The following is a 16,200-nucleotide window of genomic DNA, read 5'->3' as shown; positions in this document are numbered from 1 at the left end:
TTTTTATTAAAAATAAAAACAGAAATACCTTATTTACATAAGTATTCAGACCCTTTGCTATGAGACTTGAAATTGAGCTCAGGTGCATCCTGCTTCCATTGATCAACCTTGAGAGGTTTCTACAACTTGATTGGAGTCCACCTGTGGTAAATTCAATTGATTGGACATGATTTGGAAAGGCACACATCTGTCTATATAAAAGGTCCCACAGTTGACAGTGCATGTCAGGACAAAACCCAAGCCATGAGGTCGAAGGAATAGTCCGTAGAGCTCCGAGACAGGATTGTGTCGAGGCACAGATCTGGGGAAGGGTACCTAAACATTTCTGCAGTATTGAAGGTCGCCAAGAACACAGTGGCCTCCATCACTCTTAAATGGAAGAAGTTTGGAACCACCAAGACTCTTCCTAGAGCTGGCCAAACTGAGCAATCGGGAGAAGGGCCTTGGTCAGGGAAGACCAAGAACACGATGGTCACACTGACAGAGCTCCATAATTCCTCTGTGGAGATGGGAGAACCTTCCAGAAGGACAACCATCTCTGCAGCACTCCACCAATCAGGCCTTAATGGTAGAGAGGCCAGACGGAAGCCACTCCTCAGTAAAAGGCACATGACAGCGCACTTGGAGTTTGCCAAATGGCACTTAAAGGACTCTGACCATGAAAAACAAGATTCTCTGGTCGGATGAAACCAAGATGGAACTATTTGACCTGAAGGCCAAGCGTCACATATGGTGGAAACCTGGCACCATCCCTACGGTGAAGTATGGTGGACTTGAACCCGATCAAACATCTCTTGAGACCTGAAAATAGCTGTACAGCGACGCTCCCCATCCAACCTGACAGAGCTTCAGCGGATCTGCAGAGAAGAATGAAAAAAAACTCCCCCAATACAGGTGTGCCAAGCTTGTAACGTCATACCCAAGAAGACTCAAGGCTGTAATCGCTGCCAAAGGTGCCTCAACAAAGTACTGAGTAAAGGGTCTGAATACTTATGTAAATGTGATTGCATGTTTTTTGTATACATTTGCAAAATAATTCTAAAAACCTGTTTTTTGCTTTGTCATTATGGGGTATTAGAATAAGGCTGTAATTAGAATAAGAATAATTAGAATAAGGCTGTAACTTAAATTGTGGAAAATGCCAAGGGGTCTGAATACTTTCCAAATGCACTGTGATTATAGAATCTGAGTGTTATATATTAGTCATTCGTACTGGTCCCCTGTGGGAATCGAACACACAACCCTGGCGTTGCAAGCGCCATGCTGTACCAACTGGGCCACATGGGACGCTGATCAGGGGTGCAAAGGTGAACGGCAAGGCACTGGAGCGACGAACTGCCCTTGCTGTCTCTGCCTGGCCGGCTCCCCTCTTTCCACTGGGATTCTCCGCCTCTGCCTCTATTACGGGGGCTGAGTTACTGGCTTTCTAGTGCTCTTCCATGCTGTCCCTTGGAAGGGTGCGTCACTTGAGTGGGTTAAGTCACAAACGTGATGGTCAGAGACCATGGTCGTGTGGTGCCAGGACAACAACCTCTCCCTCAATGTGATCAAGACAAAGGAGATGATTGTGGACTACAGGAAAAGGAGGTTTGAGCACACCCCCATTCTCATCGACGGGGCTGTAGTGGAGCAGGTTGAGAGCTTCAAGTTCCTTGGTGTCCACATCAACAACAAACTATCATGATCCAAACACACCAAGACAGTCTTGAAGAGGGCACAACAAAACCTATTCCCCCTCAGGAGACTGAAAAGATTTGGCATGGGTCCTCAGATCCTCAAAAGGTTCTACAGCTACGCCGTCGGGGGCATCCTGACTGGTTGCATCACTGCCTGGTATGGCAACTGCTCGGCCTCCGACCGCAAGGCACTACAGAGGGTAGTGCATACGGTCCAGTACATCACTGGGGCCAAGCTTCCTGCCATCCAGCACCTCTATACCAGGCGGTGTCAGAGGAAGGCCCTAAAAATTGTCAAAGACTCCAGCCACCCTAGTCATAAACTGTTCTCTCTGCTACCGCACAGCAAGCGATATTGCAGCTCCAAGTCAAGGTCTAAAAGGCTTCTAAACAGCTTCTACCCTATAGCCATAAGACTCCTGAACAGCTAATCAAAGGGCTACCCAGACTCCTTTTACGCTGCTGCTACTCTGTTCATTATCTATGCATAGTCACAACTCTATCTACATGTACATATTACCTCAACTAACCGGTGCCCCTGCACATTGACTCTGTACTGCTGCAGTTTAATTATTTGTTACTTTTATTTTCAATGTTTAACTTTTTTTTCTTAAAGCATTGTTGGTTAAGGGCTTGTAAGTAAGTGTTTTACTGTAAGGTCTACACCTGTTGTATTTGGCGCATGTGACAAATACAATTTGACTTGATCTTCCTGTCCGGTTTGCACCCCCTCAGGCTTGTGCGGGAGGAGATCTTTGTGGGCTATATTCACCCTCGTCTCAGGGTAGTAAGTTGGTGGTTTGTTGATATCCCTCTAGTGGTGTGGGGGCTGTGCTTTGGCAAAGTGGGTGGGGTTATATCCTCAGTGTCACCCGACCCACCCGTCTCCAGTATCTATGCTGCAATAGTGTATGTGCCGGGGGGCTGGGGTCAGTCTGTTATATCTGGTGTCCTGTGTGAATTTAAGTTCGCCCTCCCTCCCTCTCCCCTCCTGGAGGACCTGAGCCCTAGGATTATGCCTCAGGTAAGACTGGCTGTCCCCAGTCCACCTCGTCATGCTGCTGCTCCAGTTTCAATTGGTCTGCCTGTGGCTAGGGAATCCTGACCTGGTCACTGGACGTGCTACCCTGTCCTGGACCTGCTGTTTTCAACTCTCTCTACCACACTTGCTGTCTCAAACTCAATGCTTGGCTATGAAAAGCCAACTGACATTTACTCCTGGAGGTACTGACCTGTTGCACCCTCTACAACCACTGTGACTTTAATTATTTGACCCTACTGGTCATCTATGAAGACTTGAACATCTTGAAGAACAATCTGGCCTTAAATGGCCATGTACATTTATAATCCCCACCCGGCACAGTCAGAAGAGGACTGGCCACCCCTCAGAGCCTGGTTCCTCTCTAGGTTCCTGCCTTTCTAGGGAGTTTTTCCCTTGCCACCGTGCTTCTACTATTGCATTGCTTGCTGTTTGGGATTTTAGGCTGGATTTCTGTATAGCACTTTGTGACATCTGCTGATGTAAAAAGGGGTTTATAAATACATTTGATTGATTGATCAACTGTTGTTCTGCTGCTTACTACTAGAGAGGGAAGTGTTTCTGTTCTACATGATATGTTTCCAGTTTGAGTGATGATGAGATTAGTCAATATCGAGGCAGGTCAAGGCAGTTTTATCCTGAATAACCCATTTTGTTGGTTCCCTATCCCAGCAGGCAAAACTGGTTGAATTATTTCAGTTCAACATTGCAACGACGTCATTTCAACATAATGTAATTTCAACGACGTAATTTCAACATGGTAACGATGTCCTTTCAACATTACAATGACTTAATTTCAACCAGGTTTGCCCACGGAGCTGTTACTAAGGACAACGTGTGCAGTAATCTCTTTACCGTTGCGGGCAAAGTTGGCGATGGCCAGTGCCCCTGCCAACTGCAGCTGGTGGTTGTGGGATGGTACCCAGGAAAGGACCCTCTCGAACACGCTGCCCTTGCCCGCTTCAAACAGCTTCTGCATGGACTCATCTGGAGGGAGAGAGATGTGGAGAGGCTGTCAACACAAAACACCTGGCCACTGCACCAGAGGGGAGAGAGATGTCAACACAAAACACCTGGCCACTACACCAGAGGGGAGAGAGATGTCAACACAAAACACCTGGCCACTGATCAGAGGGGAGAGATGTCAACACAAAACACCTGGCCACTGCATCAGAGGGGAGAAGATGTAACACAAAACACCTGGCACTGCATCAGAGGGGAGAAGATGTCAAACAAAACACCTGGCCACTGCATCAGAAGGGAGAGAGATGTGGAGAGGCTGTCAACACAAACACCTGGCCACTGCATCAGAGGGGAGAAGATGTACACAAAACATCTGCCCGCATCAGAGGGAGAGAGATGTCAACAAAAACACTTGGCCATGCATCAGAAGGGAGAGAGATGTGAGAGGCTGTCAACATAAAACACCTGGCCACTGCATCAGAGGGGAGAGAGATGTCAACAACAAAACATCTGCACTGCATCAGAGGGGAGAGATGTCAACAAAAAACATCTGGCCACTGCGTCAGAGGGAGAGAGATTGTCAACACAAAACATCTGGCCACTGCATCAGAGGGGAGAGAGATGTCAACACAAAACATCTGGCACTGCATCAGAGGGGGAGAGAGATGTCAACACAAAACATCTGGCCACTGCATCAGAGGGAGAGAGATGTCAACAAAAACACCTGGCCACTACACAGAGGGGAGAGAGATGTCAACACAAAACTCTGGCCACTGCATCAGAGGGAGAGAGATGTCACACAAAACATCTGCCACTGCATCAGAGGGGAGAGAGGCCATCAAAATGTCACAGCAGTTATTTACAAAAAAGAAAAAAGACAGACACAAATAAGCACACTGTGTTTTTGGAAGATAATGTTACGAGGATAAATGTCTACTTCTTGGCTTCAGTATAACAAAGTGGTGAGGAATGTAAAAGAATGTAAAGTCAGCAAATAAAGAAACGTCCTTCTTTTTTCAGGACGCCTGTCTTTTCAAGATCATTTGTAAAGATCTAAATAACTTCAGACCTTCATTGTAAAGGATTCAAACACCGTTCCCCATGCTTGTTCAATGAACCATAAACAATAAAATTGCCATGTCCGTACTCGCAGTGGCAGACCACGTGTAAAACACCTGCACAGGGATCGGTACATCCGGACATCACAACCTGCGGGACAGGTACAGGATGGCAACAACAACTGCCGAGTTACACAGGAACGCACAATCCCTCGTCAGTGCTCAGACTGTTCACAATAGGCTGAGAGCGGCGGACTGAGGGCTTGTAGGCCTGTTGTAAGGCAGGTCCTCACCAGACATCACCGGAACAACGTTGACTATGGCAAACACCGTCGCTGGACCAGACAGGACTGGCAAAAAGTGCTCTTCACTGACGAGTCACGGTTTTGTTTCAGCAGGGGTGATGGTCGGATTCGCATTTATCATCGAAGGAATGAGCGTTACACCGAGGCCTGTACTCTGGAGCGGGATCGATTTGGAGGTGAGGGTCTTGTCATGGTCTGGGGCGGTGTGTCACAGCATCGTCGGACTGAATCTCAACGCTGTGTGTTACAGGGAAGACATCCTCCTCCCTCATGTGGTACCTTCCTGCAGCTCATCCTGAACATGACCCTCCAGCATGACAATGCACCAGCCATACTGCTCGTTCTGCGTGTCATTCTGCAAGACAGGAATGTCAATGTTCTGCCATGGCCAGCGAAGAGCCCGGATCTCAATCCCATTTAGCACGTCTGGGATTTATTGGATCGGCGAGTGGGGATAGGGCCATTCCCCCCAGAAATGTCCGGGAACTTGCAGGTGCCTTGGTGGAAGAGTGGGGTAACATCTCACAGCAAGAACTGGCAAATCTGGTGCATTCCATGAGGAGGAGATGCACTGCAGTACTTAATGCAGCTGGTGGCCACACCAGATAGACTGTTACTTTTGATTTTGACACCCCTTTGTTCAGGGACACATTATTCCATTTCTGTTAGTCACATGTATGTGGAACTTGTCCAGTTTATGTCTCAGTTGTTGAATCTTATGTTCATACAAATACTTACACATGTTAAGTTTGCTGAAAATAAACTCAGTTGACTGAGTCTATATATATTTTTGTTGAGTTTATATGTTGGGGTCAATGAAGGGTGAAAAGGGACTTGGTGTATGTTTATAAAGCATACCCACCCGTCTCCGTCTAATAAAGCATCTCCTGAGGAGCAGCAGGAGAAATCCGCTCAAAATAGCTCTGTATGCTGTGCGTGTAGAATAGTGGTGTTGGATAATTAAGATAAACGATGACTAACGGAAATACACAGAGGCCAATTTAAATTACACAAAATTATGCAATTGAACCTATAGACGGATAAGCATGACGGTCAAATCTATTTCCATCGATTGGCATTTCCATCAATTAATAAAAAGCATTATTTTGCAATGTATTTTTCTTTCTCCCGGTCATTTTTATTTAAAAATCAGCTTTTCATATTATTTTTGGGCCAAAAGCCGGCAATTGCTGGCTAACGGAAATCGCTATGTGTGTGTGTAGTACCTCCCAGAAGCAGCAGCACCATCAGATCGGAGGCAGTCTTGAGCTGGGCCACATCCTCATCCCTCTCCCCATCCACGGTGTGAGTCACCACATCTAACAGACACTCCACCAGGCCCGCCTCCACCAACTGCAACTTGATCACATCTGAGAGAGAGACAGTTATACAAAATTAGAAATTACAGTTAATCCACCGCCGGGAAATGCTATCAACAACTTATGATACACACACACGCACACACACACGCCAGCTCTCCCAGACACACCCCACGTTTGTTCTTTTAGGCTATACACCCCAATCATTGTCCATTTCTGTCCGTCAAAAGTACTTAAGTCAACAATTTTTCAGACTGTGTGCATTTTTTGTCGGACAATCATTAACCGTTGTCATTCATCCGGCAATAACTGTTGGAGCTAGAAACACAAGCATTTCACTACACCCGCAATAATATCTGCACGTGACCAACAAAATTTGATTTGAAATGACTCGGATTGAAAAAGTATTGGCTGCAGCTAAAATTCTCAGACACAAAATCCCAGTGTTCTAACAGCCTCATCTTTATCAGGATGTATATCTTGATGCTTTTTTTGTGTACCCAATTCCTACTTGCGTGTCAGAGTTTTAAAAAATAAAAAAAATAAAAAAATAAAGTCCACTGTCCAGACATGGATAATGATGGTTCAGTATACACCCAGTGTACAAAACATTAAGAACACCTGCTCTTTCAATGACAGACTGACCAGATGAAAGCTATGATCACTTATGTCACTTGCTAAACCCACTTCAACACACTAGATGAAGGGGAAGAGACAGGTTAAAGAAGGATTTTTAAGCCTTGAGACAATTGAGACATGGATTGTGTATGTGTGCGCAATTCATAGGGTGGATGGGCAAGTCAAAAGATTTAAGTGCCTTTGAATGGGGTATAGTAGTAGGTGCCAGGCACCCCGGTTTGTGTCAAGAACTGCAACGGTGCTGGGGTTTTCACACTCAACATTTTCCCGTGTGTACCAAGAATGGTCAACCAGCCAAAATACATTCCACCATTTACATTTTTTTTTTTACATGTTAGTCATGTGGGTGACTGTAGAACAATTGCTATGCCCTTGGGGTAATGACTGACACCAATTTACTTGTGTAGTCAAAATGAGTCACTCTGGCAGAGAACTGATTAGAGGAACGCTTAATGTAGTAAGTGGAGACAGAGGGGCGGAGTTAGACTGAGAAACAAATATAAAAGGAAAAGACGACATTTGGTTGGAAGAGTCTGCAGCTGAACTTCATTGATGGACTTCCATGTGATTTGCTGAATGAATGCGGTCCACTAGAACATGGCTATGAACTGGAAATCCTGTCTCACTTTTGTTGTTTCATTTCTGCTCTTCAAGTTATTCCACTTAAGTAAGTCTAACAATTCAGTTATCATCTTCAATTAATATAATCTTACCAGTAATATAGACAGAGTGATTATAAAAAAAATGTGTTACTAAATATGCAGATGAGAACATCAAGTTTTATGTGGTCAATTACTTGCAAGGTCAAAGGTTTGTTTGAAAATAACAAAAGTGGTTTCGAGACACATTCAATACAGTAATGAATTGGCCATTTTGGATAAGAATGTTTGGACATAGCCCTATATCCAAACTCTGTCCTATTTGTCCATTTTTAAAGGTACTGGATGCAAGTTTGTGCCATTTTTGCTAATCTAACCATCTAAAACGTAAAAGTACAGCACACAGTATGGTTGTACTGTACAAAACTCAAGACTATTTCTAAAACTCCAAAAGTAAGAAATGAAACTGCACACTTCCTGAACCACCTCCAAAATCTGGAGTGGCAGGTACCCACCCTACTGGTTAAGAGTGTTGGGACAGTAACTGAAAGGTCGCTGGTTCGAATCCCCAAGCCGCCTTGGTGAAAAATCTGCCGATGTACCCTTGAGCAAGGCACTTAACCTTAATTTCTCCTGTAAGTCACTCTGGATAAGAGCGTCTGCTAAATGACTAAAATGTCAATCTTTCACAGAACAGCTTTGGCTCAGTGGATAATGCCTTTTATGAGACTGAGGTTCTATAAAACCTCTATTTTTCTGTCTTCGTAGCGGAGTTTGAGACCCCTGTTCCCAGTGAGACGCAGCTTGCCATCCTGGGGCAACATATAGTCCTAGACTGCAGCTTCCCTGTGGACAAACAATGGGATCGAACACGTAGCCAGATTGAATGGAAGTTAGACAAGGAGGTGGTCCACAGTTTCTACTATGGTCAGGACCACCTGAACGACCAGAGCAGTCGCTATGTCAACAGAACCAGCCTGTACCACTCTGATATACAGAAGGGGAACGCTTCTCTCAGGCTGGAACGTGCCACCCTGGGAGATGAGGGAAACTATACCTGCACTGTGCACACAGAAATGGGCCCAAAGAGGACATCTGTATCCCTTAAATTAGCAGGTAACACCCACATCTATATTCCTGCTTTTTGGAACAAGTAATAAAGTATTTATTCCTAACTTGTAATTTGCTGAGAAACAATCAAGCACCTTGCATAAGTTATATACATGTATGTATGACTCATGATTTTGCACTCTTTACAAACATGTTATTCAGTGGAACATTTAGTTGATTTAACAGCCATGTCTCCAATGAAGTCCATTGGGGTTGTTATACAGTCATGCTTCCCTTCATATTCTTAGCAAGCTCACAGTTAGTCATGATACTACTTTAACATCCAATTCTATCATTGTTCTGTATAGCGTTCTACTCTGAGCCTCGCCTGAAGTTCTCAACATCTGCCTGTGGTGTGGAGCTACTCTTGACCATCGAGGGGTACCCCCGACCCTCAGTGCAGTGGCTGACTGTCAGTGGCGAGGACGTCACTGACGACACAGTCACACACCTCTCCCAGGACACACAGGGCCTATACACTGTTTCGAGCACAGTATCCCTGCAAGGAGCGGTCAATAAGACCCTGACTTTTGTCTTAAAGAACGAGGACCTGGGACAGGAGATCAGGAGAAACATCACACTTCTCTCAGGTAACTTAAAAAGGAAATATATTTATACAGCAGTGCATTTGTTGTGTAGTGAAAATGAAAAGGTAGGTTGTAGGTAGTTTATATATTAAGTGAAACAGGAAGAAAGAGGCAGGCCTTCGTAGATAATGTGTTGCAAAGCGAATCTGACTGTCTTTTCACTTTTTTTTTTTTTTTTAAATAACAGGAAATAGTGTTGACGTGTCACCTGGGGTTTACCAAGAGAGATGGTGGTTTGTTATTACTATCCTGGCTGTGATTCTGAAATACTTTTTGTGTAACTAAGGGGGGTTGGTCTTGGTAACCATTTGTTGTTTTGCTTCTTGGACTAATTTGTAATGATGCACAATGCCACTAAGAAAATGTAATAAACTGTACAGAATGCATCTGTAAATATTTAAGTTTGCTATGCTGCATTTCCAATTATTATGTAGGTCTATGTACTGTATATTACAGGCATATGTCCTAACATCGGTTATAATATATATAAATTCATTAATGTTGCCTCAATCTCTGGCCTCACCCTACATGACACAGAAATGAAGTGTTACTTACATTGGACAGATGACAAAACAAGGGTTCATTATAACGGCGCCCTCATACAGAAGTTGTTAGAGCCGGTTATCCATATTGCATTGAAAACCAAAAACATACAGAGCACCATGTATACCAAACATTAGGAACACCTTCCTAATATTGAGTTGCACACTACATAGATGCTGGCCCATGTTGAATCCAATGAATCCCCCAGATGTGTCAAGTTGGCTGCATGTCCTTTAGGTGGTGACACACTGGAAACGGTTGAGCGTAAATAACATTTTAAAAAGCAGCGTTGCAGTTCTTGACAAAAACCGGTGTGCCTGGCACCTACTACCATGCCCTGTTCAATGGCACTTACATTTTTTCTTGGCCATTCACCCTCTGATTGGCACACATACACAGTCCATGTCTCAAGGCTTAAAAATCCCTCTTTAACCTGTCTCCCATTCATCTACACCACAGCTGTCAAACTCATTCCACGGAGGGCCGAGTGTCTGTGGGTTTTCGCTCCACCCTTGTACTTGATTGATGAAGTCAGGTCACTAATTAGTAAGGAACTCCCATCACCTGGTTGTCTAGGTCTTAACTGAAAGGAAAAAACAAAAACCAGCAGACACTAGGCCCTTCATGGAATGAGTTTGACACCCCTGATCTACACTATTTGAAGTGGATTTAACAAGTGACATCAATAACGGATTATAGCTTTCACCTGGGTTCACCTGGTCAGTCAATGTCATGGAAAGAGCAGGTATCCTTAATGTTTTGTATACTCAGCGTAAAAAGTTTTAGAACACCTACTCATTCAAGGGTTTCTTTATTTGTACTATTTTCTACAGTGTTGAATAATAGACATAAACTATTAAATAACATGGAATCAAAGTGTTAAAATATTTTGATTTGTTTATTTGAGATTCTTCAAATAGCCACCCTTTGCCTTGACAGCTTTGCACACTCGGCATTCTCTCAACCAGTTTCACCTGGAATGCTTTCCCAACAATCTTGAAGGAGTTCCCACAAACTGAGCAATTGTTGGCTGCTTTTCCTTCACTCTGCGGTCCAACTCATCCCAAACCATCTCAATTTGGATGAGGTCAGGGGATTTGGAGGCCAAGTCATCTGATGCAGCACCCCATCACTACTTGGTCAAATAGCCCTTACATAGCCTGGAGGTGTGTTGGGTCATTGTCCTGTTGAAAAACAAATGATAGTCCCACTAAGCGCAAACCAGATGGGATGGCGTATCGCTGCAGAATGCTGTGGTAGCCATGCCGGTTAAGTGTGCCTTGACTTCTAAATTAATTAATTAATTAGTGTTTCACCAGAAAAGCACCCCCACACCACCTCCTCCACGCTTTACGGTGGGAAATACACATGCAGAGATCCGTTCTCACAGACACAGCGGTTGAAACCACAAATCTCCAATTTGGACTAATCAGACCAAAGGACAAATTTCCACCAGTCTAATGTCCATTGCTCATGTTTCTTGGCCCAATCAAGTCTCTTCTAGTTGGTGTCTTTAGTAGTGGTTTCTTTGCAGCAATTCAAACATGGAGGCCTGATTCACACAGTCTCCTCTGAACAGTTGATGTTGAGATGGGTTTGCTACTTTAACTCTGAAGCATTTATTTGGACTGCAATTTCTGAGGCAGGCAACGCTAATGAATTTATCCTCTGCAGAGGTAACTCTGGGTCTTCCTTTCCTGTGGCGGTCCTCATGAGAGCCAGTTTCATTTCACTAGGCAAGTCAGTTAAGAATGAGAGACAGAGAGAAACACACAGAACAAAAATAAAAAACACAACATGCAACAATTTCAAAGATTTTACTGAGTTAAAGTTCATAAGGAAATCAGTCAATTGAAGTGAATTCATGAGGCCTTAATATTTCGATTTCACATGACTAGGATACAGAAATAGGGCTGTTTTTCATGGTTCAGGCTAGGCACCTTAATTAACTACACAGCATACAATGACATTCTAGACCATTCTGTGTTTCCAAATTTGTGGCAACAGGTTTGGGGAAGGTCCTTCCCTGTTTCAGCATGACAATGCCCTGTGCACAATGCGAGGTCCATACAGAAATGGTTTGTTGAGATCGGTGTGGAAGAACTTGACTGGCCTGCACAGAGCCCTGACCTCAAGTCCATCGAACACCTTTGGGATGAATTGGACTGCGATATAACAGATGACTTATATGAGTTATACTTACCTAGCGGTTAAGATTGTTGGGACACTGACGGAAAGGTCACCGGTTCAAATTCCAATGCGTAAAAATCTGCCGTACTCCTCTTGAGCAAGGTAGTTAATCAACAACTGCTCCCCCGGCGCCGATGACATTAAGGCAGCCCCCCGCCTTAACGTCATCGGGTTAAATGCAGAAGCCACATTTTGTTTGAATGCAGTCAGTTGTACAACAGACTAGGTATCCCCCTTTCCCTTCCGGATTGATCTATTCATTTTGTTATTAGTTTATATAAGTATATGGCTCCCCCTCTTGCCCATTCATTGTACTGTGGCAAGTGTGTAGTCTAGGATAAATGGAAGAAGTTGGTCGTTCGGTAGGAGTCCTAGCTAGACATGTCTTGAAACATACATAGCAGACCATCTCATGTTTTTACAGTTCCAGTAATCTACGCTTTATATTGATCAGATAATTCATTTGTGTTAGATCTATAGAAAATCAAAATCAAATCAAAGTATGTCACGTGCGCCGAATACAACATTACAGTGAAATACTTACTTACAGGCTCTAACCAATAGTGCGAAAAAAAGGTGTGTGTGTAGGTGAGTAAAGAAATAAAACATTTGAAAATAACAGTAGCAAGGCTATATACAGACACCGGTCAGTCAGGCTTATTGAAGTAGTATGTACGGTTAAAGTGACTATGCATATATGATGAACAGAGTAGCAGTAGCGTAAAAAGAGGGGTGGGCAGGTGGTGGGACAATGCAGATAGCCGGGTTAGCTAATGTGCGGGAGCACTGGTTGGTCGGGCCAATTGAGGAAGTATGTACATGAATGTATAGTTAAAGTGACTATGCATATATGATAAACAAGAGAGTAGCAGCAGTGTAAAAGAGGGGTTGGGGGGGGCACACAATGCAAATAGTTCTGTTCAGGAGTCTTATGGCTTGGGGGTAAAACTGTTGAGAAGCCTTTTTGTCCTAGACATGGCACTCCGGTACCGCTTGCCATGCGGTAGTAGAGAGAACAGTCTATGACTGGGGTGGCTGGGGTCTTTGACAATTTTTAGGGCCTTCCTGACACCGCCTGGTGTAGAGGTCCTGGATGGCAGGCAGCTTAGCCCCAGTGATGTACTGGGCCGTACGCACTACCCTCTGAAGTGCCTTGTGGTCGGCGGCCGAGCAGTTGCCATACCAGGCATCAGTCAGGATGCTCTCGATGTTGCAGCTGTAGAACCTTTTGAGGATCTCAGGACCCATGCCAAATCTTTTTAGTTTCCTGAGGGGGAATAGGCTTTGTCGTGCCCTCTTCACGGCTGTCTTGGTGTGTTTGGACCATTCTAGTTTGTTGTTGATGTGGACACCAAGGAACTTGAAGCTCTCAACCTGCTCCACTACAGCCCCGTCAATAAGAATAGGGGCGTGCTCGGTGCTCCTTTTCCTGTAGTCCACAATCATCTCCTTAGTCTTGGTTACATTGAGGGATAGGTTGTTATTCTGGCACCACCCGGCCAGGTCTCTGACCTCCTCCCTATAGGCTGTCTCGTCATTGTCGGTGATCAGGTCTACCACAAATATTATATATATAAAAATTGTTGCACCATGTCCCTGGATCTCCGTGAGTGCTTTTTGCCATTTGGCTTTTGGGAATCTTGAATGTGGACTATGTGTTGGGAAAAAAACCCACTTCAGGCTTGGGCAGTGGCTATGGTCAAATGGTAAAGAGGTCACTACAGCAGTACGTTCATAGACGGGAGAAAAGGATACAGGGTTTGTGTGAGGGGGAAGCGAGATTAGATGTTTTGAGTCTAGGATTGTATTGTGTCTGTGTGTATGCGTCCGTGTGCCAGAGAGGGAGAAGTTCTCTGGAGTAGAGTTTAAGCAGAACGTTGTCTAAGAACAGGGCAGAGGGGGAGAACCCAGTGTGCTGCCAAGAATGACAACAACAGTCAGTGAGTCACTCCCTCTGTCACGCATGCTCACACACATTCTGTCTCTCACAAAACGTGCACGTACACACACGCTCAGTCTAACACACGTGTACAAAACATTAGGAACACATTCCAAATATGGAGTTGCACCCCCTTTTGCCCTCAGAACAGCCTCAATTCGTCAGGGCATGGACTCTACAAGGTGTTGAAAGGGATGCTGGCCCATGTTGACTCCAATGCTTCCCACAGTTGTGTCAAGTTGGCAGGATGGTGGTGGACCAATCTTCTCCTTCCTGTTCACTGTCAGAGCCCTTCGCTCATCATCAGTCTTCTTCCTCCTGCCACTGTGGCTGTTAGTTCTCCCTCTCTCTCTGAGCAGCCTCAGCCCAGCAGCTATGGATACGAGAGCCACTATACTCCAATAAGCAGTTACCAAGGCCACAGATAACTCCACATAATATAGGCCCGACTGCCGTGAGTGGAAATTGGCCACTGTACTTTAAACTGATAATGACAATCCCCCTTCAAATATCATATACTGTCCCAAAACAAGGTTAGCTTTCTACTTGGCATACGAGCACGTTTTGGTTTTAGGAGCCGACCCAAATCCAGCCGTGGTCGCTCAATTTATTTTGTTGTTGCAGTGTGCACTTCCTCACCTAACTGACTTCAACCAACGCATTATTCATTTCTGATAGACCGATACAGCTGAGGGGAGGTTCAAATTCTTAACTGGACATTTTCTAAAATGCACACGCCACTTTTTCTGTATGCTTATCTGACATGTTCGCATGGTTAATGTAAAATAGCTAGGGAATGCATCCCTATGGCTATGCTAATACATTAACATTATAATTCAACACTACATTTCTGCACCCTAGCCATCATTTCCTTTTCCATATACCTCATTCTCCCCCTCCTCATTTTCTTTCACAAGTTCTCGCTCTCCTAATTTAAAAAGAAATCTATATATATATATATCAATCTATTCAGCCATCTATAGTTGGCCATCTAAAATTGAATTGGTATATAAACTCAACACATTAAGTAATGACTAAGAATGATTACAAGGTGCAGTCAAAGAACCAACCTACAGCAACTGCACCGCCCACAACCACAAGGCTCTCCAGAGAGTGGTGTGGTCTGCCCAACGCAATACCGGGGGCAAACTACCCGCCCTCCAGGACAAATACAGCACCCGATGTCACAGGAAGGCCAAAAAGATCATCAAGGACAACAACCACCCGAGGCTCTGCCTCTTCACCCCGCTATCATCCAGAAGGCGAGGTCAGTACAAGTGCATCATAGCTGGGACCAAGAGATTGAAGCTGTTTTTCAATCTCAAGGCCATCAGACTGCTAAACAGCCATCACTAGCACATTAGAGGCTGCTGCCTATAGGAATAGACTAGAAATCACTGGCCACTTTAAGGAATGGAACACTAGTCACGTTAACAATGTTTACATATCTTGCATTACTCATCTCATATGTATACTATGGTATCTTAGTCGGTTCCTCTCTGACATCGCTCGTCCATATATGTATATAGTCTTCATTCATTCCTACTTCGATGTGTATATGTTGTGTAATTTGTTAGATATTACTGCACTGTCGGAGCTAGAAGCACAAGCATTTCGCTACACCCACAATAACATCTACAAATCACATGAATGTGACCAATGAAATTTGATTTTACAGCACTAGACTAAACTTCATTTGTGTCATCGTTGTGGTATTGAGAGAAACATGGTAATGCTTTCACTGATTTCACATAAAGGAAGAGTTCCTACATGATGGAGTGCTTGCTTTGTTTCCCAACTGATCTCGTTTCCTTTTGGTCATCCTGTGAACTACAATTATTGCTGCTCGCAGCTACACTACCAAAAGTATGTGGACACCTGCTTGTCCAACATCTCATTCCAAAATCCTCGGTATTATTTTGGCGTTGGTCCCCCCTTTGCTGCTATAACGGCCTCCACTCTTCTCTGGGAAGGCTTTCCTCTAGATGTTGGAACATTGCTGCGGGAACTTGCTTCCATTCAGCCACAAGAGCATTAGTGAGGTCGGGCACTGACATTAGGCGATTAGACCTGGCTTGCAGTCGGTGTACCAATTTATCCCAAAGGTGTTTGATGGGGTTGAGGTCAGGGCTCTGTGAAGGCAGGTCAAGTTCTTCCACACCAATTTCGACAAGCCATTTCTGTATGGACCTCACATTGTGCACAGGGCATTATCATGCTGAAACAGGGAAGG

At 44.4% G+C, this 16,200-nt stretch overlaps 2 protein-coding genes and 1 long non-coding RNA gene across 7 annotated transcripts in view; 1 reads left to right on the top strand and 2 right to left on the bottom strand.

The window, feature by feature from the left end:
• The window catches only part of LOC111954522 (rap1 GTPase-GDP dissociation stimulator 1), a 43,331-nt gene that overhangs the window by 5,671 nt on the left and 21,460 nt on the right, over nucleotides 1-16,200 (bottom strand). For all 4 annotated transcript variants that reach the window (XM_023974317.2, XM_023974341.2, XM_023974332.2 and 1 more), the window contains 2 exons: nucleotides 6,268-6,411; nucleotides 3,571-3,702 (listed from right to left, as the gene is read on the bottom strand). In XM_023974317.2, coding sequence (XP_023830085.1) covers nucleotides 3,571-3,702; nucleotides 6,268-6,411 — 276 coding nt within the window. The remainder of the gene's footprint in view (nucleotides 1-3,570; nucleotides 3,703-6,267; nucleotides 6,412-16,200) is intronic.
• Nucleotides 3,772-4,249, bottom strand: LOC139023281 (uncharacterized). 2 transcript variants are annotated; one of them, XR_011474419.1, is made up of 2 exons: nucleotides 4,142-4,249; nucleotides 3,772-3,915 (listed from the first exon to the last, which is right to left on the bottom strand). It is a non-coding gene; the product is annotated as an uncharacterized lncRNA (long non-coding RNA). The 2 variants fall into 2 exon arrangements; XR_011474420.1 differs by lacking the exon at nucleotides 4,142-4,249 and adding an exon at nucleotides 4,009-4,034.
• On the top strand, nucleotides 7,543-9,672 carry LOC111954638 (CD276 antigen-like). Its single transcript, XM_023974509.2, has 4 exons — nucleotides 7,543-7,666; nucleotides 8,367-8,714; nucleotides 9,017-9,298; nucleotides 9,483-9,672. Exons 1-4 carry the CDS (start codon nucleotides 7,597-7,599, stop codon nucleotides 9,578-9,580), a joined length of 798 nt encoding a protein of 265 aa, XP_023830277.1. The 5' UTR covers nucleotides 7,543-7,596; the 3' UTR covers nucleotides 9,581-9,672.

The sequence above is a fragment of the Salvelinus sp. IW2-2015 genome, linkage group LG3, assembly GCF_002910315.2.
Source record: "Salvelinus sp. IW2-2015 linkage group LG3, ASM291031v2, whole genome shotgun sequence".
NCBI classification, from domain to species: Eukaryota; Metazoa; Chordata; class Actinopteri; order Salmoniformes; family Salmonidae; genus Salvelinus; species Salvelinus sp. IW2-2015.
The sequence above is the reverse complement of the archived record's forward strand: the minus strand, read 5'-3'. Positions and strand labels throughout refer to the sequence as shown.